General features: G+C 49.7%; 1 protein-coding gene across 8 annotated transcripts in view; it reads left to right on the forward strand.

Moving 5' to 3' along the window:
- The window catches only part of RGS3 (regulator of G protein signaling 3), a 239211-nt gene that overhangs the window by 155799 nt on the left and 57073 nt on the right, over positions 1-26339 (forward strand). For all 8 annotated transcript variants that reach the window (XR_012665250.1, XM_075120455.1, XM_075120453.1 and 5 more), the window contains one exon: positions 23209-23331. Coding sequence is in view for 7 of the 8 variants with exons in the window: in XM_075120455.1 (XP_074976556.1) it covers positions 23209-23331 (123 nt within the window). In the remaining variant the exon portion in view is untranslated. The remainder of the gene's footprint in view (positions 1-23208; positions 23332-26339) is intronic.

The raw sequence follows: 26339 nt of genomic DNA on the forward strand, positions 1-26339 counted from the left end.
GATCAAAAGCCAGAAACATTCACTTCTTGCTCTTCCCTGGCATTAATTTCTTCAGCCCTGCTGCTGAGGACTGTAGCTCTGGATTTAGGCCAGTGATACAGGATTTAGGAAGCCCTTCTTCTCCTTGTCTCCACTTCTCTAAGTTATGTCTAGCCTTCTGATTTCCACTGTTCACCTTAGTCCAAAATCCAAGGGATACTTTCAGCCATGTACTGTGGCTCATCAGCCAGCAGGGGTTGCCCATGCTTTGATCAGTGAAAGGCTCTATGCACAAAGATGACATCTCCCTAACAGTGCATCTCATCTCTGCTGAAAAGCTATGGCCTTTCTCAGACTTGGGGGATCACTGCCATCCCAGCCAGCATCTCATTAATCTTTCCCTTCCACCAGTGCCACCCTCTCTCTCTACCCAGTCACTCACTACTGCTAGAAAGAGCACAGAGCCTTTGTGCCTGGTTCAGGCGGGTGCAGAACAAGGGTAGACTCCCTGCCCAACGTGGTGCGAGAACTGGTTGAGGGTGTCCAAGGGACCTGTACAAATTGCACTCTTGCCTGAAAATGCTGGGCCTGCCCTGTCTCAGTGAGGGCTGGAGCTGGCAGAGGGAAGGGGAAATGTTCTTTCTCTGTTTTTTTTCACTCTGCTTCCTTTGTGTGTTTTCCACCCGCTGTATATATAGCCAGGGTCACTCCCTGTCCAGTCAGGCAATGACGCCTGCTTTGCTGCTTTAGGGGAGCCCTTCATGCAGCACTGGGGGGCGGGGAGGGGGGAGAGAGGAAAGGATTTAAAAAATAAGACAATGTGATTGTGAATACACAAGAACAGGCAGGGGGCTCAGGGAGAGCAGGTGAGGGGAGATAGGTAATGATGAAGCATATTCCTTCCATAAAGCTCAACATAACAGAGCATAAAAGAGCATAACAGAGACGTGTCATTCCAACTGTAGAGGGGGGCAACTGAGGCGCAAGAGGGGAAATGACTCGCCCAACATCATACCTAGGGACTACCAAATTCATAGTCCATTTTCATAAATTTCACAGTCATAGCATTTAAAAAATCTTGAATTTCATGGTTTTAGATATTTAAATCTTAAATTTTGTGGTGTAACAAAGCATGAATATGTATTTAAAACCAGCAAAATATAAACCTGTAAAGCCCTTAAGTCAGCATCGCTCAAGCTGGGGGTCCTGACCCACGAAGGGGTTGCAAGGCTCTTGTAGGAAGGGGAGCCTCAGTATTGCTCAGTATTACGTTTCACCGCTTTCAGAGCTCGGCAGTTGGAGAGCAGCTGGCTGAGCACCCAACTCTGAAGGCAGGACCGCCACAAGCCACAGCACAGAAGTAAGGGTGGCAATGCTGTGACCCCCCTTATAATCGCCTTGCAGTCTTCGGGTCAGGACCCGCAGTTTGAGAAACACTGTGTACTTTGGGAGACAGGTCAGTCCTTGCCTACAGACAGCCCCGCAACCTGAAGCAAATACTCACCAACAACCACATACCACACAACAGAACCACTAACCCAGGAACTTATCCTTGCAACAAAGCCCGTTGCCAACTGTGCCCACATATCTATTCAGGGGACACCATCACAGGGCCTAATAACATCAGCCACACTATCAGAGGCTTGTTCACCTGCACATCCACCAATGTGATCTATGCCATCATGTGCCAGCAATGCCCCTCTGCCATGTACATTGGTCAAACTGGACAGTCTCTACGTAAAAGAATAAATGGACACAAATCAGATGTCAAGAATTATAACATTCATAAACCAGTCGGAGAACACTTCAATCTCTCTGGTCACGCAATCACAGACATGAAGGTCGCTATCTTAAAACAAAAAAACTTCAAATCCAGACTCCAGCGAGAAACTGCTGAATTGGAATTCATTTGCAAATTGGATACTATTAATTTAGGCTTAAATAGAGACTGGGAGTGGCTAAGTCATTATGCAAGGTAACCTATTTCCCCTTGTTTTTTCCTAACCCCCCCCCCCCCAGACGTTCTGGTTTAACTTGGATTTAAACTTGGAGAGTGGTCAGTTTGGATGAGCTATTGCCATCAGGAGAGTGAGTTTGTGTGTGTGTCCCTGGAAAAAAAGGGGGGGGGGTGAGAAAGCCTGGATTTGTGCTGGACATGGCCCACCTTGATTACCATGCACATTGTAGGGAGAGTGGTCACTTTGGATGAGCTATTACCAGCAGGAGAGTGAGTTTGTGTGTGTATGGGGGTGGGGGGGTGAGAAAACCTGAATTTGTGCTGGAAATGGCCCACCTTGATTATCATGCACATTGTAGGGAGAGTGGTCACTTTGGATGAGCTATTACCAGCAGGATAGTGAGTTTGTGTGTGTGTTTTTTGGAGGGGGGTGAGGGGGTGAGAGAACATGGATTTTTGCAGGAAATGGCCCAACTTGATTATCATGCACAATGTGTAGAGAGTTGTCACTTTGGATGGGCTATTACCAGCAGGAGAGTGAATTTGTGTGTGGGGGGGTGGAGGGTGAGAAAACCTGGATTTGTGCTGGAAATGGCCCACCTGATGATCACTTTAGATAAGCTATTACCAGCAGGACAGTGGGGTGGGAGGAGGTATTGTTTCATATTCTCTGTGTGTATATAAAGTCTGCTGCAGTTTCCACAGTATGCATCCGATGAAGTGAGCTGTAGCTCACGAAAGCTCATGCTGAAATAAATTAGTTAGTCTCTAAGGTGCCACAAGTACTCCTTTTCTTTTTGCGAATACAGACTAACACGGCTGTTACTCTGAAACTGTGTACTTTTGTATACTTTTACCCAGCCTATAGCTTAGTATAGGGTAAAAGCACACAAAAGACCAGATTTCATGGGGGAGACCAGATTCCACTGTCCGTGACGCGTTTTTCACAGCCATGAATTTGGTAGGGCCCTAATCATACCTGTGAGTCAATGGCAGAGACAGGAATAGAGCTTGTGAATCTTGACGCCCTCATCTTCTCCCAGTCGACATGCTGTCTCACTGCCATGACCAAGAGGTTACTGTCCTGGGAGCTAAGGAGAATAATGCAGCTGTTGCCAGTGCTAGACTAAGGGATGAAGGAGGGTTGGTGGGTAAAGTACAGGCCTGGGAGAGAGGACCGCTGGGTTCCAGTCTTACCTCTGCTACTGACTTACTTGGTGACCTTGAGCGAGCCACTTAAACTCACTGTACATTGGTGGGGCCATCTGCAGTGGATGGGGGTTCTGGGACTGAATTCATTGTCTGTTGAGTACTTGGAGATCCATAGATGTACAGTGCTATCGAAATGCAAAGTGCAGCTGTTAGCCAGAAGGAAGGCGCATGAGAGTTCTAGTGGTCAAATTGTGGTGGGTGGGCTCACTCCAGCTTTCCCCACAAAACCAGCTGTGCCCACTTGAGGTGGTAGAAGGAGGCCGTGACTCACATTAGGTTATGGGATCATCACAATCAAGTTCCTCCGCCTTCTTTTGTGCACTGATCAGCAATGAAATATCAGCCCAGCTTTGATACTTGACAGGGTACTGGAACAAATTCTTAATCGGTTTGTAGGCACCTAGAGGACAACAGGATTATGAGGAATAGACAAGATGGATTTTTTAAGGAAAAATCATGCCAAACCAACCTGATTACCTCCATTGACAGGGATACTGGCCTAGTGGATTGGGGGAAGCAGTAGACGTGATATATTTTGATTTTAGGAAGGTTTTTGACACAGTCCCACATGACAGTCTCCTAAGCAAACTAGGGAAATGCAGTCTAGATGAAATTACTACAAGGTGGGTGCACAACTGATTCAAAGACCTCATTCAAAGAGTAGTGATAAATAACTCGTGGTCAAACAGGAAGATGTATCTAGTGGGGTCCAGGAGGGGTCAGTCCTGGGTCCAGTACTGTTCAATATTTTCATTAATGACTTGGACAATGGAGTAGAGAGTATGTGTATAAAATTTGCGAATGACACTGTCACAGTTTTGGGGTAACTGCATCTGTATTGCCCTTCTGTGATCTCTCAAGGGCACCCATTTAAAGGTTTACGGCTCCCAGCTGTCACCCACGTCTCTCTCCTTCCAGACCAGGGTTTTAAGGCTGCACATCTCCATGAATGACACTGTGATATCCCCAGCAAGCCAGTCTGCCTAGCCTTTGCTTTCTCTCTGAGAACTATGACCAATATATTGCCAGCAGTCACAAGTGTCCACACAGCTCCTTCTGAGCAAGCACCTTTATTCTTAAGGTAAAAGCACCACAAAGAAAACATATTAAGACAATAAAGGTTGCTATATGCAGGCTAAAAGCTTACTATAGGTCAGCCCTCAGTCTCATGAGCCCCTGGTAGGGTTCAGTCTTTCCAACCCTTCCATGAGAATTGGGGCACCCTTTGGACAGGAGGCCCTGGCTGTTTACTGGATCAGAATGAAGAGCCTGAGTCAGTTTGAACTCTGGCTATTTATCCAGTAGTCCTTTCTTTGTCTGTTGGTCTCTGGAAAGCCAGTTTGAAGCAGTATGCATGAGCCGCCCCAGGTGGTGTTACTTGTCTGGTGGGTTCCAACCTAGCTGATTTGCCTTAATCTCCACCCACTGTTCGTAGTTCCTGGAGGAGCAGTGCAGCCCTGCCCCATGGAGTAGACACTCCATTCGTTTAAAGCAGTGGACCCCAAAGATATTACAAGCATTGCCCTATCCCTCCCAGATGCCAAGTTGGGAGGGTTGCTGCCCTTTGGAGGACAGAATTAGAATCAGAACAGCCTTGATGAATTGAATAATTGGTCTGAAATGAACAAGGTGAAATTCAATGTAGACTTTCTCCAGTTAGGAAGGAAAAACCAAAGCTTAGCTACAAAATGGGGACTAACTGCCTAGGGGTCATAATGCTGGGAAGGATCTGGGGGTTATAGTGGATCACAAAGTGATTATGAGCTTATAATGCAGTGTAGTTCCAGGGAGTATTAACAGAAGTGTCGTATGTAAAACATGGGAGGTAACTGTCTTGCTCTACTCAGCACTGGTGAGGCCTAGCTGGAGTACTGTGTGCAGTTGTGGGTGCAACACTTTAGGAAAGATGCTTCTCCACGTGGGCACCAATGATACTGCCAAGAATGACCTTGAGCGGATCACTGCGGACTATGTGGCTCTAGGAAGAAGGATAAAGGAGTTGGAGGCGCAAGTGGTGTTCTCGTCCATCCTCCCCGTGGAAGGAAAAGGCCTAGGTAGGGAGCGTCGAATCGTGGAAGTCAACGAATGGCTACGCAGGTGGTGTCGGAGAGAAGGCTTTGGATTCTTCGACCATGGGATGGTGTTCCAAGAAGGAGGAGTGCTAGGCAGAGACGGGCTCCACTTAACGAAGAGAGGGAAGAGCATCTTCGCGAGCAGGCTGGCTAACCTAGTGAGGAGGGCTTTAAACTAGGTTCACCGGGGGAAGGAGACCAAAGCCCTGAGGTAAGTGGGAAAGCGGGATGCCGGGAGGAAGCTCAGGCAGGAATGTCTGTGAGGGGAGGGCTCCTGCCTCATACTGGGAATGAGGGGCGATCAACAGGTTATCTCAAGTGCTTATATACAAATGCACAAAGCCTTGGAAACAAGCAGGGAGAACTGGAGGTCCTGGTGATGTCAAGGAACTATGACGTGATCGGAATAACAGAGACTTGGTGGGATAACTCACATGACTGGAGTACTGTCATGGATGGTTATAAACTGTTCAGGAAGGACAGGCAGGGCAGAAAAGGTGGGGGAGTAGCACTGTATGTAAGGGAGCAGTATGACTGCTCAGAGCTCCGGTACGAAACTGCAGAAAAACCTGAGTGTCTCTGGATTAAGTTTAGAAGTGTGTGCAACAAGAGTGATGTCGTGGTGGGAGTCTGCTATAGACCACCGGACCAGGGGGATGAGGTAGATGAGGCTTTCTTCCGGCAGCTCACGGAAGCTACTAGATCGCATGCCCTGATTCTCATGGGTGACTTTAATTTTCCTGATATCTGCTGGGAGAGCAATACAGCGGTGCATAGACAATCCAGGAAGTTTTTGGAAAACGTAGGGGACAATTTCCTGGCGCAAGTGCTAGAGGAGCCAACTAGGGGGGGCGCTTTTCTTGACCTGCTGCTCACAAACCGGGTAGAATTAGTGGGGGAAGCAAAAGTGGATGGGAATCTGGGAGGCAGTGATCATGAGTTGGTTGAGTTCAGGATCCTGACGCAGGGAAGAAAGGTAAGCAGCACGATACGGACCCTGGACTTCAGAAAAGCAGACTTCGACTCCCTCAGGGAACGGATGGCCAGGATCCCCTGGGGGACTAACTTGAAGGGGAAAGGAGTCCAGGAGAGCTGGCTGTATTTCAAGGAATCCCTGTTGAGGTTACAGGGACAAACCATCCCGATGAGTTGAAAGAATAGTAAATATGGCAGGCGACCAGCTTGGCTTAATGGTGAAATCTTAGCGGATCTTAAACATAAAAAAGAAGCTTACAAGAAGTGGAAGGTTGGACATATGACCAGGGAAGAGTATAAAAATATTGCTCGGGCATGTAGGAATGTTATCAGGAGGGCCAAATCGCACCTGGAGCTGCAGCTAGCCAGAGATGTCAAGAGTAACAAGAAGGGTTTCTTCAGGTATGTTGGCAACAAGAAGAAAGCCAAGGAAAGTGTGGGCCCCTTACTGAATGAGGGAGGCAAACTAGTGACAGAGGATGTGGAAAAAGCTAATGTACTCAATGCTTTTTTTGCCTCTGTTTTCACTAACAAGGTCAGCTCCCAGACTGCTACGCTGGGCATCACAAAATGGGGAAGAGATGGCCAGCCCTCTGTGGAGATAGAGGTGGTTAGGGACTATTTAGAAAAGCTGGACGTGCACAAGTCCATGGGGCCGGACGAGTTGCATCCAAGAGTGCTGAAGGAATTGGCGGCTGTGATTGCAGAGCCATTGGCCATTATCTTTGAAAACTCGTGGCGAACCGGGGAAGTCCCGGATGACTGGAAAAAGGCTAATGTAGTGCCAATCTTTAAAAAAGGGAAGAAGGAGGATCCTGGGAACTACAGGCCAGTCAGCCTCACTTCAGTCCCTGGAAAAATCATGGAGCAGGTCCTCAAAGAATCAATCCTGAAGCACTTGCATGAGAGGAAAGTGATCAGGAACAGCCAGCATGGATTCACCAAGGGAAGGTCATGCCTGACTAATCTAATCGCCTTTTATGATGAGATTACTGGTTCTGTGGATGAAGGGAAAGCAGTGGATGTATTGTTTCTTGACTTTAGCAAAGCTTTTGACACGGTCTCCCACAGTATTCTTGTCAGCAAGTTAAGGAAGTATGGGCTGGATGAATGCACTACAAGGTGGGTAGAAAGCTGGCTAGATTGTCGGGCTCAACGGGTAGTGATCAATGGCTCCATATCTAGTTGGCAGCCGGTATCAAGTGGAGTGCCCCAAGGGTCGGTCCTGGGGCCGGTTTTGTTCAATATCTTCATAAATGATCTGGAGGATGGTGTGGATTGCACTCTCAGCAAATTTGCGGATGATACTAAACTGGGAGGAGTGGTAGATACGCTGGAGGGGAGGGATAGGATACAGAAAGACCTAGACAAATTGGAGGATTGGGCCAAAAGAAATCTGATGAGGTTCAATAAGGATGAGTGCAGGGTCCTGCACTTAGGACGGAAGAACCCAATGCACAGCTACAGACTAGGGACCGAATGGCTAGGCAGCAGTTCTGCGGAAAAGGACCTAGGGGTGACAGTGGACGAGAAGCTGGATATGAGTCAGCAGTGTGCCCTTGTTGCCAAGAAGGCCAATGGCATTTTGGGATGTATAAGTAGGGGCATAGCGAGCAGATCGAGGGACGTGATCGTTCCCCTCTATTCGACATTGGTGAGGCCTCATCTGGAGTACTGTGTCCAGTTTTGGGCCCCACACTTCAAGAAGGATGTGGATAAATTGGAGAGAGTCCAGCGAAGGGCAACAAAAATGATTAGGGGACTGGAACACATGAGTTATGAGGAGAGGCTGAGGGAGCTGGGATTGTTTAGCCTGCAGAAGAGAAGAATGAGGGGGGATTTGATAGCTGCTTTCAACTACCTGAAAGGGGGTTCCAAAGAGGATGGCTCTAGATTGTTCTCAATGGTAGCAGATGACAGAACGAGGAGTAATGGTCTCAAGTTGCAGTGGGGGAGGTTTAGATTGGATATTAGGAAAAACTTTTTCACTAAGAGGGTGGTGAAACACTGGAATGCGTTACCTAGGGAGGTGGTAGAATCTCCTTCCTTAGAGGGTTTTAAGGTCAGGCTTGACAAAGCCCTGGCTGGGATGATTTAACTGGGAATTGGTCCTGCTTTGAGCAGGGGGTTGGACTAGATGACCTTCTGGGGTCCCTTCCAACCCTGATATTCTATGATTCTATGATTCTATGTGGACAAATTGGAGAGAGTCCAGAGGAGAGCAACAAAAATGACAAAAGATTTAGAAAACCTGACCTGTGATCAAAGGTTAAAAAACTGGGCACTGTTTAGTCTTGAGAAATGAACACTGAGGGGGGACCTGATAATAGTCTTCAAATACTCTAATGGCTGTTATAATGATCACAGTGTCCACAAAGGCAGGACAAGAAGTAATGGGCTTAATCTGCAGCAAGGGAGATTTAGGTTAAATATTAAGGAGAAAGTTCTAACTCTCAGGGTAGTTAAGCAGTGGAACTGGTTCCCAAGGGAGGTTGTGGAATCCCTGTTACTGAGGGGGTTTCAGACAAACAGCTGTGCGGGATGCTCTGGGTTTACTTGGCCCTGCCCCAACGGGGCGCATGGTGAGAAATGGACTAGACTAGAGAACTTCTCAAGGTCCCTTGCAGCCCTACAGTTCTGTGGTTAGTGCCAATGGTATTTTAGTTATCATTTTTGGGCTTCAGAGTACCTGCCCCCCGGTACAGGTAAGGGCAGTGCTTACCTCTGTGAGCTATTGTTTCAACCTGACCACAGAGTCAGGCAGGCATCACTCCATTCATTGGCTATACTAGGTCACATTTTCCAGGTTATCTTCAGAGTTGTGTGGGCTAGAGACTCAGTCTGTTTTAAATGAAAGCTGAGATTCTGGAACTCAAGTTGACAGCCTCAAAAAAAGAAAGTCCCAGGTGTCCGTGCTTCCCCGAGCCAGCAGTGTGTGCCCCTCGGAAGGGCTGTCCTGGTCGTTCTGATGGATGTGCTGTTCTGTCTGGGCGACAGCTGCGTAACTTCCCTTTTTGCCTGGGCACAAAGCTCAGCCTCCCTGCAGACTGTGGGAACAGAGCCTGCTTCCTTTTGTAAACAGTGCTTTCCCGCTGAGTGTGGCTGGCTCCAGACTAGAGCCGAGGGAGGGAGGCCAGGACAGCAAGGAGACAGCCATGGCTTGTGACAGGAGTGTGCCAGAGCCTCACTGGGAGCGAGACTTCTGAACTGACATTGGGGTTACACAGTCAGATTCACGGGCACCCTTGGCCTCACTGGGCTGTCTCAGCCATGCAGAGCTGCCAGTGACGGGTTTACAATGGCTCCAGTGGCTCCATGGAGCCTGGCCCATGCTCAGAGGGGGCCCCGGCCTGCTCCACTTGCAGTGCGCCCCGAGACCCCGGTGGCTTCCCCTGCCCACCACTTGCTCCTCTCGGCCTGCCTGCTGGCTGGCCGAGGGCTCCTCTCCACCCCCTGGCCAGACCCCAGTGCACTTCCAGCTCTGGGCACTCTCTGCTTCCCACCACCTGTGGGCCCCGCCTGTCTCCCTGGAGCTGAACTGCCTGGGACTGGTGCAGAAGCCTGGACAGTCTCAGCCAGTTGGGGGTGGGTGGGGAGGGAAAGACATTGCAGAGGGCTTGGCTGGGCCCCTCCAGGCAAGTGCGTGTTGAGGGAGCCTGGCCGGGGCAGGACCTGGCCTGGCTGATTGCGCCACTCCTGAGGGGCCGGAGCTATTCCCCGCCCTGGGACCAACCCTGGCTGTGCTGCTGGCTCAGCCCAGCAGACAGTCACCTCCCAGCAAGGCCGGTGAGTGTGTCGGGGAGGCAGGGCTTGGGATAGTGGGTCTGTGGGGAGTCTGGGGGGGGTGCTGGGCTGTGAAGGGGCGGGGAAGAGCTGTGTGTGTTGGGGCACTAGGGATTGGGGGTTCTGTGGGGGGGGCTGGGCAGTTGTGGGGCTGTGGGCAGGGGTAGTGTTGTGCAGGGCACTGTACATTTGTGGGTGGGTCTGGTGGGGCACTGGGCATAGTGAGTCCGGGGGGGCTCTGGACTTAGGGAGTCGGGGGAGGAGTGGCTGTGTGGTGTGGCATGGGCCTGGCCCTGAGGGGAAGGGGCATGCTGGCAGCACAGGGCCGGGCAGGCCACTGTCTGCCTGGCAACTACCGGTTTGTAAATAGTGCCCTCACATTGGGCGGAGCAGGGCCACCCCTGCCAGGCCATGCCCCATTGCCTCTGGCTGGCCCCTCGCTCTGGGGACTGACCTCCCCGCTCCATGCTCCATTGCCTCCATAGGGGCCCACAAATATGTTTGGCGCTGGGCCCACAAAAGGTTAATCCGGCCCTGAGAGCTGCTAGGGCCTGCTGGCAAACCTGGCCCAAGACGAGTGCATCCTGCAGTGATTCAACTGCCTCCCACCCTCCAAAGCGCAGCCACACGCAAGAATGCAAGCGGGGGAGACTGGTTCCCTTGGACTCTGCCATTGCTCTCTTCTCAGTGTCCCTGTGGGGATAGCACCACTGGATTCCCCGTCCGTCACTGGCACAGCACCCCCCTTCCTCTTCCTCCTCTTTGCCAGCGAATGGTCAATTCAGCACAAGGTGCTTCTGCCTGAGGCCTGCAAGAGCTCCATTAGGAGGTGAATTTCAAATGGGAGGTGATCTGCAAAGCTGAGTAAAGAGGCTTGTGCCCCTCTTACTCCTGGGGGGAATTTTGCGCCTAAAAATTCAGTGCACAATGTTTAAAATTCTGCATATTTTATTTGTCAAAATAATGCAATATAATCATCCTTGTTTCAATTATTTTGGTAATTTATTTAAACTAGAATACAATGGATGGAGAATGGGAGTGGGGAGCATTGGAGGAAATCCCCAAAACCCCTCTGTCTAATAATAATGTTGCTAGGTTTGACCCTTTATTTCTAGGTTTCAGAGTAGCAACCGTGTTAGTCTGTATCTGAAAAAAAAACAAAAAACCAGGAGTACTTGTGGCACCTTAGAGACTATCAAAGTGCCACAAGTACTCCTTTATTTCTAGTTATTAGTCAACAAATATATGCAGCTGTATGCTCAGTGTTACATCATAGGCAACTGAAGAGCAAGTGAAGGCTGGAGAATCAAAGTCACAATTTATATTGGCTACTGAGCATCTCCAGAAAGGTCAGTAGCGAACAGTTCATGGAGCACATTGTGATAGGAATATTTTTCAGTCCAAAAATTTAGATCAATTCTAATCACTAAAGCACCATAAGCATTTGTAAGGCCATACTGTCCTTTATTACAGCACTCTGGCCATGTAAAGGAGCCTTAAAACTTTTACACCTGTTATATACTCCTGGGGGAATTCACTAAGAGCAATGGGAACAATTCACTAAGCAGGCAGGCTAGAACTAGATAAGTTAATGGAGGATAGTGTCCATCAGTGGCTGTTAGCCAGGATGGGCAGGGATGGTGTCCTTAGCCTCTGCTTGCCAGAAGCTGGGAATGGGCGACAGGGGATGGATCACTTGATGATTCCTTGTTCTGATCATTCCCTCTGGAGCACCTGGCATTGGCCACTGTCAGAAGACAGGATACTGGGCTAGATGGATCTTTGGTCTGCCCCAGTATGGCCGTTCTTATGTACATTCTGCTCTGTCTGAGGGGACAGAGCCTGCCTCCTCAGAAATACCCCAAAGCCCTGCTGAGTGTGCTGCAGTAGTGAGTGAGAGGGACAGAGTTTCTCTCTCTCTCACACACCATGACTGCTCAGCCCCCAACCCCTGCTGGTCATTTACCGCTCTACCGACTGCTCCAGGCACCCGACTGACCAGCCTACACTGCTGGGGAGGGGCATGTGATCACTCTTATGGCTTTCCTTTGCTTCCCTGTCAGAAGTCATTTTTCTGCAGGGAAGCAAAGAAATCTGTGGGGGACATGAATTCTGTGCATGCACAGTGATGCAGAATTCCCTAGGAGTACCCTCTATGCTTATCTAAGATGGCTAAAGGGGTCTGGGAGGTTGTCCCTGTTTGGAATGCTCTGTGATTATAGCTCTGCCCATAGCTGTGTGGGAGAGGCCTGCCGTGTTAGAGAAGGAAGTCTTCCGTGGTGCATAGCATTGGTATGGAATCTCATTCCAGGAGGCAGCAGGCCAGCCACTAGCAGTAATTACGCTTTGCGGTATATCCAGAATGGTGGTGGAGGTGGTTGTTGTTACGCTTGTTTACAGCATACCCATCACCATGGCACCCAGAGGCGCAGAGACCCGAGACCTAACAGCCGCTGCGGTGGTTTTGTGTGATTGAGGCAGCTGCTGGTGGAAGCTCTCGTCTCATTATTTATTTTCTGCATGTCATCTATAATGAAAACTTTAATTTCTTTAATGGCTTTGTAAGTAGAGAGGGATTCCCATCACTCTGTGCTCTCACTCCGAGAAGAGTATTTTTCTGTAGACTGTTGCTCTCCAGGGGCCTGATATTCTTTAGATGGTTTATGAATAAATATTGATTTTCTTCAGTAATGTAGGAGTTTTAGTAATATCATCAAGTGTGTTCTGGATATTGAAATACTTTTAGCTGCGTATCAGTTGCTTTATTTGTTTTTAACAGAGTGGAGATTTCAAACTTCAGTGAATACTGCAGTGTAACAGAAAAGCTACGATTAGTCACTGCTCTAATTATTCACAAATAGATCACTCTACATAGATTTAAAAGTCTCCTGACTATAATGATTATTTACAGGCAAATAGCGAACTGCCATTGACTGTCAGATACAGGCTGTTAGGGAGGTAAGCGTTTGGGCTGTAAGCTCTTAGGACACAGAGTGCATCTTCCTAGTTGTTTGTACCATGCCTGGCACAAAGGGGTCCCAGTCCGACTGGAGCATGGGAGTGCAGACTGCAGTGTCCCTGGTAATGCTCGGTTCTGTGCTGGAATGTGTGTAGAAGGACGAGCAGACTTTTCAGAGCATTGTCAAATAAAGTGTGTTAATGTTAAAATCACTTCAGTGAACACATTAAAAACCAAACATTCCTGCTGCACAACGCAGGATGTCCCTGCTGGACCAGGCATTCACTGGACCGCCACTGCCTGAGTCCTGCACTAGGCGTTGCACGGGAGGGCCTGCTGGCGCGCATCAGGGAATGGCACCGGTCACTAGCCAGGCCCGATCCTGCCATCGGCTCTGCATCGGTGGATTCCTGAGCCCATACAGAGCCCCGGTAGGCAGAAGGCCTTACATGGTGCATTCAGCTGCTGCATTAAGGCCTTATACAAACAGGATCAGCTTGTGTCGTGGCTGCTGATGTACATCTCAAGGACCCCATGAGCTCCAAAGGAGCTCCCTTGGATTTACACCAGCCACACAGGTCAGAGTTTGGCCCATATGGCACCAGAAAGAGGCATGTTTGGCAGTTAACTTGAATTGTAATCGTATTTCCCATATATTGAGTTAACTCTCCTAGAGCCTAGTTCAGGTCTGGTTTTTAAACCACAGATGAATACATACACTCATACAATTAATCACTACCCTTTTCTCTCCGAGGCAAGAAATCTGTTGGATAAGTTTTGCTACCAAACACAGATTTCGGTTGACTGCTACTTAATTGGCAGCTTAAGGTATCGAGAGCTAGCCCCACAGCTGGTGTAAATCAGCCTAGCTTCATCGTCTCCCTGGACGTATGCCATCTTACCCCAGCTGAGGATCTGGCCCCTAGAGTATCTCATATGCTTCACAAGATGAAGAGTTCTTAATCTAATGCCCTGATGAGAGTGGCATTGTTACATTCCGTTATACTGACGCTGGTGAGGAGCAGAGATTGACGAGTTCTGTCTTCTCCTCAAGCCCAGGGGATTTACATACTCTCCTGTAGTGCTAATGAGGCCAATGTAAACAAGGTGGTCCATTTCAAACAGTTGAAAAGTAATCTCCACCCCAACTGTTGAGAATAGCCCACTTCCACCTTAACTGAATTGGCTCGTTAGCACTGACCCCCACCCCCAAACTTGGTAAGGCAACTCTCATCTTTTCATATGCTGTGTATTTATACCTCCCTACTGTATGTTCCACTCCATGCATCTGATGAAGTGGGTTTTAGCCCACGGAAAGCTTATGCCCAAATAAATTTGTTAGTCTCTAAGGTGCCACAAGGACTCCTCGTTGTTTTTGCTGATACAGACTAACACGGCTACCACTCTGGCTGTAATCCCTGTTCTTCGTTACTGGAGCTGTGGCTCCAGCCAGCCACAGAGAGCTATCATCGCTCTGGGCCTGTGCCAGAGGGAACAGATAGTGCAGGGTGCGTTGCCCCCCAGGCTTCATATTTCCCACTGCCCGCAGGCTCTCTGCCCACCTCCCTGAACCGCAGTGAGCTATGCACATCTGGAGCAGAGAAGTGGGGTGATCTGGGCTAGTGACCTTTCCTCTCTGCCTGGCTCAGGTTGATCTGGCTGATCCAAGCCCATCCACAGAGCCCAGCTTTATCTGGAGTAGGAGTAATGCATCTGTGGTGGGTGTGAGTGGGGCGATGGGAAGTGAGACAGACTCTCTCTGCTTGCTCCCCCTTTGCAGCAGCATCTCCAAGGAGTGTCCTCGTCCCTTTGTATGGGGGGAGCTCTGTAAACAGCCTTCTCAGCATGGCCTGGGGCAGGGGCTGTGGGGACAGGGTGCCAGCAGGGAGAGGAGAATGGTTCCAATGCAGACGGTCTCTAAAGATTTCATTTCAAAAAGACTTGCCCGCCTCGTGCTGTAGTTGTTTTGTTATCACTGTTTGTTGTTTGTGTAGCCCCAGTCATGCACCAGGAGCCCACAGTGCTGGAGGCTGAGTAACACAGGGAAAGAGCTGTGCTCTGCCCCAGGCAGCTCACTGTTTGTAAGACAGGTGGGGACAATAGTGGGATGGGGCCCCCCGGCCCCTGACTATTACCAAGGCAGAGATGGGTGTCTGAGTCTGCAGCAGGGCCCATGGTCCATTGCCCTAGCTCAGTGCAGGTCTCCAGCACACCCTCCCATCCCAGTGCCATTGGATACCACAACCCGATTCCTGCTCCCACTGCTTAGTGTATTGGGAGTGAGACTTTGATGCCCATGCTGGGTTAACCAGCCTCACTGCCCCAGGCTGGGCTGGGCCAGGCTGTGGGCAGGGCTCTTGAAGGTCTGAGATTTTGGCTGCTTATCCTAATGGCGCCTGTGTCCATCCTGGGGTCCCCTGAGCCCAGCAGGAATGGTCTGACCCCTGGTGGCTCCCCAGCTTCGTGGCCAGCCCTGCTCTGCATGTCACAGCCTCACACGAGGGGGTGTCTCACATCGGCCCACCCTGAGCAACTGCAATAACATGTTTTTCGAAAGCTCTGTGTAAACAGCCAATTAGAACGCGGCTGGCAATACTCCTGTCGGGCACTTTATCTGGTTGCAAATGTCCCCGTCATGCCATCTGCATCCTCCTTCCCCAGCACTGCGAGATTAAACCAGTGTTTCTCTTTGCAAACATTGGCAGGGGAAGCAGCAGCTCCCTGAATGGAAACAATAGCAGGGCGGCTGGTTGCCTGAGCTCACAGGCCGTCTCTGTGCAGTGTGCTTGCCTGGGCTGCATTTAAGTGCAGAGGGGAGGTGGGATCAGCTGGCTGCTGTGCATTCTGCCTGCCCTCGACATCTGAGGGTCCCAGACTGAGTCGGGGGCTTCTGGGGTTCCAGATCCCTCGCAGGCACCTGCTGGGTGTGCGTGGGAAGCCCTGCCCCCTGAGGAAAGGAGAGCCGGGGTCCCTGATTAGGAAGGTTCTTACAGCGGAGGGCAGCGTGGAGGAACTGCATTGTGTTCATCTGAGCAGACGCTGCCGGTGCACCTGCTGCTGTTCCGCACTGGGATACCAGCTAGGGGGGCACTCAGCTTGACCCAGTCTGGCAATGCCCGTGGGCCTCAACACACAGGCAGGGAACTAGCTGAGGGGACAAGCTCTGTATGTGAGAGCCATAGATTGGCTGGTGGTTAACCCTTCATGTGTCTGCCCTCTGTCTGTCTGGTGTGCAAACAGGGGCTGATTTTCAGAGGGAGGTGTTGGTGCTCAGCAGACCTGCCTCTCCACGACACTGCAGCTGGCTCCAGGGTAGGGCAGCGCCCAGCAGCTGCACATCACACTTGTGCAGGGAGGGGGAATCGGGTCAAGAGACTGGGTCAAGCTTCTCTTTTTAGGGAAACAACTGTGGGTTCTTAAATGCCCACACAGAGCAACCAGGCTGTGAGGTCCCATTTTCTCAATGGAAAAGCTAAACATAAAAGAAATCCAACCAGCTAGGGTCTGGAGATGCAATTAGGGCAGCCCCACCACCTTTACTCTGCCCTGTCGTAATGCCACACGATGCCCAGCCGGTTATCATGAAGGCAGTGTTTGTGCTCCCAGATTAGCTGACACCTGATTTTATAGGCAGAAGAGACTGTGTGGTTCTTTCCCCTCTCCCTGGCTGCGTGGGACAGTCTCCCATCAGTGGAGCTGTGAGTAACATTCCCATTCTGCTGTTTCCAAGTGGGCATACTTGTCTGTGAATTGGGCATTGTTGTAGGCCAGATGCAATCAAATGAATGGGACTATAATTAGGGTTGGAAGGATTCAATATTATCGGTAAATGTTGCTTAAGGTCAATTTCACTGCACGCATCCAAACCGATGAAAAAATATTTCCATCAGTAATAACTGACATTTACAGACTGGCCAAGGGAGAAAAATGCTGCTTGAGAACTTACTAGAGTTTAATTTAAGAATATTTATTTGGTATATTTTGACATGTGTCAATTTGTTCTTTGACAGCTATAAAGCTTTAACTTCTCGAGTCTCAGCACCTACTGTCTTTAAATAATTATTGTCTGGCCCCCATTTTCTGGCACCCCCATAATTTCCTGCAGCTGTGAAAATGTAAACGGATTAAAATAATAAAAAGCTTAAAAATAAACATTGATATTGTCTGTCTAAATATACGAAAAAAATTGAATTCTGCCAAGTCTAGCGATCATCTAATTAGCCAGGGGCTGTAACATGGGATTAGGTGAGTTCTGAATCATTCTCAGTAAAGTGGAGATGAAATGTACTTGGAATCTCTTTAAGCCTTGCTCCAGGGGAATTGCTGAAGCTCTGTATAGACTGTGGAACATGCATTAGTTACAGTAGCTGTGCAGTCACATGACTCCCCCTAGCTACTCTTACCTCTATTAGGCTCTATTGATTTCTTTGAAATCATTCACTTCTGCTGCTGCAGACCCCAGAGGACAGAGCAGTCTTGCTCCATGCTGTGATTTTGGGACATCAGTGAATGCTGGCACTCATCTTATTTCAGAAAGCTCCAAAGATTGTGTATCAACCTGTTATAATGAAGATCAGATTGATCTACCTGATTGGAATTTGGGCCTGCACGCCACAGGATGGCAGAGGCTGGGAGTGCCGGGCACGGAAAGGGGCATTGTGTCACTATCACTCTAGCTGATGTTCAGAACAGCATTTGTAGACTTCGGTGGTAGTGTGGCGGGTGGGGGTGGCATCATCAGGACAGGATGCCTTTGGGCAGGATGGGAGGAAGCAGGCAAAGGAATCCTGGCATTCCCCTTTCCAAAGAGGTCTGGTCTGGTTTATGGAGTGTGTTGAAATGCCCCCTCCAGCTCCCAACTCATGGACAATTTGGCCTTATTAAAAATACACAGAAAGGGAGAGATTTTCCAAAGCACTGAAGGAACTTAGGCGCCCAGTGACTGTCACTGGGAACTGTGCACCCAACTCTCTTAGGCATGTTGGAAATCCCCCCTCCAGCCCCCTCCCAAAAAAGAGAATTTGAACTGACAATGTCAACAAACATTACTCTCAATGCCCTGCCCTGCCCAGCCAGCCAACAGGAAGCCCTCCAGGTTCACAGCCCCAGAGTGAACTCCTGCAGCTTTTACTGCCCCTGTGATAGCTGAATCCTCAAATGATGTTTTTAAAGATAACTTGCAAATGGGGCTGTGATGCTGGTAGATCAGGGGCTAGCTCATGCCAGGGCCCCCGTCTCATCCGAACACAGACAAATACCTAGCTGGAGCCAGTCTGGCTTGCCTGTGTGTTAGGATTCTTAAAGCAGGTATTAGAAGGATAAGGATGTGTTTAGGGTTTAGACTTTATTGAATGCTTGTGAGTGGCTGCCGGCATTAATCTCACTTATAGCATTCGTACCCCATATACTAAGGTAATATTTGAGCATTTATGTTGTGAGCTTTTGTGACTGTGTAAATCACCAGATAGGAGGAAGACATTAACTAGTGTGAAATGTTGGTTTCTAACAGAAAGTCCTGCCCAACAGGCAAGGTCCATTGACGCCAGATGGACTATTGTGGGATATTAAAGAGGGTAACATACCTCTGCCATGTACATTGGTCAAACTGGACAGTCTCTATGTAAAAGAATAAATGGACACAAATCAGATGTCAAGAATTATAACATTCATCAACCAGTCGGAGAACACTTCAATCTCTCTGGTCACTCGATTTCAGACCTAAAGGTCGCAATATTAGAACAAAAAGCCTTCAAAAACTGACTCCAACGAGAGACTGCTGAATTGGAATTAATTTGCAAACTGGATACAATTAACTTAGGCTTGAATAGAGACTGGGAGTGGAAGTGTCATTACACAAAATAAAACTATTTCCCCATGTTTATTTCCCCCAACCCCACTGCTCCTTGGATGTTCCTGTTAACTGCTGGAAATGGCCCACCTTGATTATCACTACAAAAGGTTTTCTCCCCCCACCACCGCTCTCCTGCTGGTAATAGCTCATCTTAAGTGATCACTCTCCGTACAGTGTGTATGATAAACACCCATTTTTTCATGTTCTGTGTGTATATATATCTCCTCACTGTATTTTCCACTGAATGCATCTGATGAAGTGAGCTGTAGCTCACAAAAGCTTATGCTCAAATAAATTGGTCAGTCTCTAAGGTGCCACTAGTACTCCTTTTCTTTTTGCGAATACAGACTAACACGGCTGCTACTCTGAAACTTTGTTGTTCTGTAATTCCCCCCTTGAAGATGAGTCATGCAAGTGGACTCCTCCCATCAGCTGAGTTTGCAGCTCAGAGCACATGGGAGGAGGGGAATAAAAGCTGCTAACAAGAAGGAGCTGATTATCTCTATGCTGCTTGGACTCTGGGGAGATGGTTTGTAGGCACAAGCAAGAGGTCTGCAGTGCTTAGCCTGGATTAGCCCTAAATGTCGTATTGAGCATGCTTGTTATAGAAGTTTCTCTTGTCTTTTGAAACTTAACATTTAACCTTCTAAATAACTCTCTTGTTTCCTTTTCCTATTGATAAATCTGTGTATAGTTTATTATAGGATTGGCTACAAGTGTTATCATTGGTGTGAGAGCTGCACTTGATAAGTGGTTGATGAAATCTAAGTATAAAACTTTCACGGTTTGTGCCCTGGTTCTTAACAGTCTGCCGGGATGCTGATACTCACGCTCTTGAGTCACTGTAGGCAGCTTGACAGGGGCTATTGGTTTTGTGCCATTATTTTATTTTGATGATGGATTAGAAGGCCCAAGGAGGCCAATGTTTTCAATACCTCACTTGTTTTTATATCAGATCTTCCCTGTGTTTTCTGATGGTCCCCTTGGGGGAGGAGAGAACTAGAATGGGGGCTTTCCTTAGTTGAAATAGAGGAGTGTTGCTCTTTAACTCAGTGAGCTTTTCTTCCAACAGTTTGTAGTGCATATGAATTAAATGAGTTTTTAAAAAACAAACAAAAATTAGAGCATTTGAAATACTCCTGGGGGAATTCTGCACTAAAAAATTAAAAATTCTTTGCACAATATTTAAAAATTCTGTATATTTCATTTGTCAAAATAGCACAATATAATCACACTGGTTTCAATTATTTTGGTAATTTATTTAAACTCTAATACAATGGATGGAGAATGGGAGTGGGAAGCATTGGAGGAAATCCCCAAACTTCCTCTTTCTAAGAGTAATGTAGCTAGGTTTTACTCTTTATTTCTAATTATTTGTCAACAAATATATGCAGCTGTATGCTCATTGTTACATCATAGGCAACTGAAGAGCAAGTGAAGGCTGGAGAATCAAAGTCACAATTTATATTGGTTACTGACTATCTCCAGAAAGGTCAGTAGCAAACAGTTCATGGAGCATATTGTGATAGGAAAACATTTTAGTCCAAAAATTTAGATCAGTTCTAATCACTGAAGCACCATAAGCATTTATAAGCCATACTGTCCTTTACAAGCACTCTGGCAATGTAAAGGAGCCTTAAAACTTTTACACCTGTTTTATACTCCTTGGGGGAATTCACTAAGAACAATGGGAACAATTCACTAAGCAGGCAGGCTGCTACATTCTGCTCTGCCTGAGGGGACAGAGCCTGCCGCACACCTACCTCCTCAGAAATACCTCGAAGCCCTGCCCCTCCACACTGAGCATGCTGCAATAGTGAGCAAGAGGGACAGAATGTCTGTCTGTCTCACATGCATGACTGTCAAGCCCCCACCTTCGGTGGTAATTTACTTCTCTACCAGCTGCTCCAGTCGCCCGAACTGAGCGCCCATGCTGCTGGGGAAGGGTGCGTGACTGCTCTTATGGCTTCCCTTTGCTTCCCCCTCAGAAGTCATTTTTCTGTGGGGAAGCAACGAAATCTGTGGGGAACTTGAATTCTGCATGTGTGCAGTGGTACAGAATTCCCCCAGGAGTATTTAAACAATCTGACTAAAAAGCATTTTTCCTCCCAGCTGCGTACTCTCTGTGATGTCACAAACCTGCAAGTTCCCAAGTTGCCCACAGAGCCTTCCAGGAAAACAGAATAGCTAAGACCCCACCTTTCTGATAGAAAAACCCATTAGGCAAAAAACACATTGAAGCATAAAAAAGCCTGATAAGGAAGTTAAAAGGCCCATGACCAGCATTTTATTACTTGCAGGTCACTCTTAAAATCTTGGTTTGCAAAATTAACCAGTGTGAAATCATCCAGCTGCAGGTCCTGCTGGGCCATATGTGAAGGGAGATCTGCCAGGCCCCAGGCAGACCCCACGTAGCTGCTTAGCATGTAACTTTTGGGGCAAGAGGGTGGCAGTTCAGAGGCTTGGCGATGTTTCCCATTGTGGGTGTGCATGAGGATTTCATCAGCTCCTGGGGTGGGAGCTGACCAAGGGAACAGGCCAAGGGACAGCAGAGCAGTTTGTTCCCACTCACATATTACAAAGTATGTGTGATGGGCTCACAGCAGATGGGAGAGGCTGAAATATGTGCTGGGATGGGGTGCAAGCTCACTGGCACCTGGGGGTGCACCAGGCAGATGCCCATGAAGCCCCTTTGCTTGGGATGAGTTCCATCATTTCTTTTCCTCAGCACATGTTGTTCCTGGTGGCTCTTCCCCGTGTGACCCAGGGACCGCTTGGTGGCCACTGGAGGAGGAACAGGGGTGTGTAAGGGTTACAGCAGTCCCCTGGGTCTGGTCTCTACATCATAGCTTGTCAAGGGCATCATGTGAGGTCTCTGTTGTCACACTGGTCACCATAGCCAGTGTGAGCGGAACATATGGGGAATACGTAAGGAGTTATGTATCTGTGCTTTTGAGGGCTGTGAGTTGGAGGTGGTCACCAGAAGGTGATAAACAAGTTTATTTCAGGTAGGAAACACTTAACTACCTGTCTGGCTATATGTTAAATTGAGTATTTAATTTAATTTAATGTATACTTCACCATGGACACCTATTTACAGTCTGAGCAAAATGCTAATGAAGAGATTGCAGAGCCTCACCTCCAGGGGAGGTTCTCTCCAGGAAAACATAAGCAGCAGGGGGTGCAAGTGAAGACAATAAGGGTAGGAAGTCGGAACTATGTCTGGAGTGTAGAGGTACACCTTGACCCAGGGGACAAGCTGCCAGCTGGTTGTCTGATGAATGGAGGTTCACAGCCGGTCTGGTTGTTTAATGCTGGGTGAGGTGCTTTGGGGAAGCTAACCTTTCTGAGACAGGAGAATGGCTTGTTAGTTAAGTTCAGGCTCTAGAAAACGCTTGTGATTTTAATTTATATGTAACCATTTGTTTCCATTAATTCTACTTGCTACTTCTCTGTCCTGTGTTCAGTGACCATGTGCGTGTTTTCACTGAAATGTACCTACGTACTGTGAGTTGAGCGGGGCGGGACCCTGAGGTGTACCAGGGAAGCTGGGGGCACTGTCCCTTTGGGACCAGTGGATCTGTGAATCCTGTGTCTCAGGCGGAGCAGGGGCCGGGCACTCCAGGGCCATACTTGGAGGGTAGAGTGTGTCTGCCCAGGGACAGCAGGGCTTGTGTTGCCCATGGCTGGTGTAGTCGGGGAGCTGACCCCAGGCAGGTATAGACAAGGCTGCCCCATGCTAAGAATGCATGGCAGCAAGGTGCCTCACAATCCTGGGTACCCCCAGGAAGCATCACGCCCCATGTCTCATGCAGAATTTGCCTGATCACAGATACAGCGCGCTGTCCACATGAACCTGATGCCCCTGCCCCTAAGCCAAGCTGCTGCAAAAGGGAGGAGCCGTTTCTGTGCCACCTGGCACCCCTCTGTGCAGGTCTGGTGGTTCCAGCTTCTCCCTAGATTAGCCCTAGCCCTGCACAGCCTAGGCTTGGCTGCTTTCGTTGTACAGGCTCTGGAGTCTCACGCTGTTTGCACACAGCAAAGAACAATTTCCATCCTCTGAATTAGCTCAATAGCCGCATTTCCATTGTGGTGTCACGTGATGCAATATTGCTGACATTCTGTCCATCTCTCACCACACCGCTCTCACTTATTGGGAACAAAAATCCCATTGCTCCACATTACAGCCAGCCCCCCTTCTTGACAGTGTGCCACTTCTGAACTGATTTTACCCTTTGTTTTGCTATCTCCTGGCTCCTCAGTGCCTGAAGTGATGGGCACTTACTCAGAGTGAGCTCTCCACTTGCACTTACATTCATCTGAGATGGGGTTTGGGAAGCTTGTACTTTTGCAAACAAAGCCAGGGCCTGTGACACACTGCTAATGACCTCGCTCTCTGCCTGTGTTTCCTTTACGTCAGAAGTCGGAGTGCTTATTAAGTTTGGAGGCTTACTCCCAGGAGCAGAAGAAGAGGATCTGCTGGTGTCTGGCTGAGAACATCACTAAGCAGCAGCATCCGGCAGCAGCTCCTGCTGAGAACAAGGTAAGGAGCCAGCGGGCTGGCCGGCTGGGCAGACAAGGCATCCTCTCTCTGGCACCACAGGGCTGGGGCCTTCCCTGTCATAGGGGCTTTGCTCAGCCCACACTCCTGCCAGGACCCACGCTCTCAAAAACCAACTTCAGCCAGAGGACCTGCCAGCTCACATCAAGGGGCTGCTGTGTCCTGCTCCCTGGGTATCTATTTGGACAGTGAAGGCTGCACAGCTCCAGCACATGGACTTTTAACTGCTTCCCCGGAGATAATGCATGGCTGCAGGGCAGGGATGATCACAGAGGGGAAGCAGAGCCTTGCAATGCACACAAGGTTCAGGCTGTGAACTCTGGGCCCTAATGGAAAGGCTGGAGCCATGGGGTCCTGCATAGCTGCACTGCTGGGGCTGTGCCTCCTTTCCCCAGCAAGGTAGCCTCAGGCTGGCCCCAGCAGCCTGGTGTCGTGGCACAGAGAGGCCCTGTTTATCCTACACATTGAGGTGGCAACACCAGCTCTCCTGCATTAAAGAGATGCAGTTGGCTTGTGAGCCGAGAAGACTGGAGTGCTCTGTGCAGAGAACGGGCAGAGTGTGAGAAGCCTCCCAAACCAGGGCTCCTAACATGTCCAGTCCCTGCCCTGGTGAGAGACCCCTGGTCTCCTTGGGCACTGCTGAACCTGCCAGCAAGGGGCCTGCTAGTGCCGGGGGCTTTCCATGCTGGGGCCCTGGCTTCCCTCAGGAGCTGGGCTCACTCCGCTGTCTCAGTGGGAGCAGAGAGGAGTATAAACTCCTGGCGTTGTCTGGTATTTCTACCGTCCGGGGCTCGCAGCCATTCTCTCAGCCCTGCTGAGGACTGGAGCAGCTGGCCATCATGGCAGTACTCGTACAGAGGGGCTCAAAGCCCTCGAGGTGCCGTGGTGGTGGGAATACCTGGGTCCTGTCTACACAAGCACGTCCCCATGACTCTGATGGTGGAGCTGCACCGCTCCTAGAGCAGCACTGGGAGAATGTTTAAAACTTCGCCCAGACCCCGCCTGGCCTGCCCATGTTCGGCCTTGCTTGAAGCACAGGTCTGAGGCTCTCATTTTTGCTGCATTTGTAGACGCAAGGCAGGTGCTGAGGAACAGAAGGTCTCAGCCTCCTGCCTGACTCATGTGCAGCGTCCCAAACTGGGTCAGCACAAACTGACTGCAGGAGACAGAGCTTCTAGACACCTTCTCCCTCAGATTTCAAAAGAGCTGGAAGAGCTTTGTGAGGCAACAACAAACAAGTTGGAGACCCCCGATTAGTAACTAAACCCCCAGGAAATGCAAATAACCTGGGGTCAAATAATGCTCTCCCCCTCCTCCTCCATTGGGTGACAAGGCTCCGTATCCATCCGTCCATCCCGCGGGGACTTAGCTAACTCCTACTCAGAACAAGACATGTCCTATGTTGGTGATATTGCAGTGTAGGCTATTGCCAGGACAATGTATGAACCTGAGCAGTCCAGCTGAAGTCTCAGCAAGGAGGAGCGATGCAGCTCCACTTCCTGATGTGCTGATGGGTTTGTGGCTGATTCGGGAGGCTTGGCCTGTTTTCAGTCCTTTTCCTCCTTCCATCTTCAAACGCCGTGTCCATGGCTGGGGCAGGTGAGCTATGGGGCATCCCCTGATCCTGTACTTTCCCTTCCACCACTGCAGAGCTCAGCACAATGATAGGGTTTGCCTGTGTAAGCAGTGTTCTTAGGGAAGACTTTAGATCAGGAGTGGGCAAACTTTTTGGCCTGAGTGCCATATCGGGGTTGCGAAACTGTATGGAGGGCCTGGTAGGGAAGGCTGTGCCCCCCCAAACAGCCTGGACCCCACCCCCTATCCATCCCCTCTCACTTACTGCCCTGCTCAGAACCCCCGACCCATCCAACCCCCCCTGTCCCCTGACTGCCCCAACCCCTATCCACACCCCCGTCCCTAACCGCCCCCCGGGACCCCAATCCCATCCAACCCCCCTGCTCCCTGTCCCCTGACTGCTCTCCCCCAAAGCTCCACCCCATCCAACCGCCCCCTGCTTCCTGTCCCCTGACTGCTCCCCAGGACCCTCTGCCCCTTATCCAACCCCTTCCCGCCCCCTTACCATGCCATTCAGAGTGGGAGGAGCTCACAGCCACGCTGCCACCCTGCCCAGCAGGAGTGGTGGGCCAGAGCACCGGCGGCGCAGTGCGCTGAGGCTGCAGGGGAGGGGGGACAGCAGGGGAGGGGCCGGGGGCTAGCCTCCCTGGCTGGGAGCTCAGGGGCCAGGCAGGATGGTCCCGCGGGCTGGATGTGGCCCGCGTGCCGTAGTTTGCCCACGTCTGCTTTAGATCCTAGCTGTGCATCGTCTGGTGTTTGCATCCTTCCCAGGTGTCATTCCTTAGACCAGGGGAAGAGTGAGGCTGAGTCTATGCGGGAAGGGTCTGCCAGGGCTGGAGTGGGTGCCGTTCCTGGGAGTGGGGTAGAGGAAATGGTCGGAGAGACTAAATGCCAACAGGAAGCTTGCCAGGAGCTCTTACACTGAAGTACCAGGGGTTGCGTGATCTCCCCTCTGAGTCCTGATGACACAGGCAGTTTGTTCTGGCACTGAGGGCTTTGGCTGTGCAGGGTGATATACACAGCGAGGGGCTGTGCCAAAACTCACCTGACAGCACGCACACAAGATGAATTGGCTCACTGATTTTAGCCAAGGTGTAAGGATTTGCTGTGGTTTATGTGCCGAGTGAGCAGGGATCCTGTCAACAGTTCTAGACCCAGTGTTCAAATCATTTCCATCGAAAAGCTCTGCCCAGTCTGGCTTGGCTCTAAGATTCATCAGGGGATTCCTCTAGGGTCAGCATTTGCAGTGAATCCAGATGCTGTTTTAATCAGGGGAGTGATGGTGGTGTCCTTCATGCCCTGAGATTGAACCGATCTCATAAGGGAGGCTCTTCATTGAGTCCAATCACAGAGGAAGCTGCAAGGCCTGGAGTCTCTGTCCCGCACCAGGCAGGGCTGACGATGGGGAGCTGGTG

Source organism: Caretta caretta, chromosome 16, assembly GCF_965140235.1.
Source record: "Caretta caretta isolate rCarCar2 chromosome 16, rCarCar1.hap1, whole genome shotgun sequence".
In the NCBI taxonomy this organism is placed as follows: Eukaryota; Metazoa; Chordata; order Testudines; family Cheloniidae; genus Caretta; species Caretta caretta.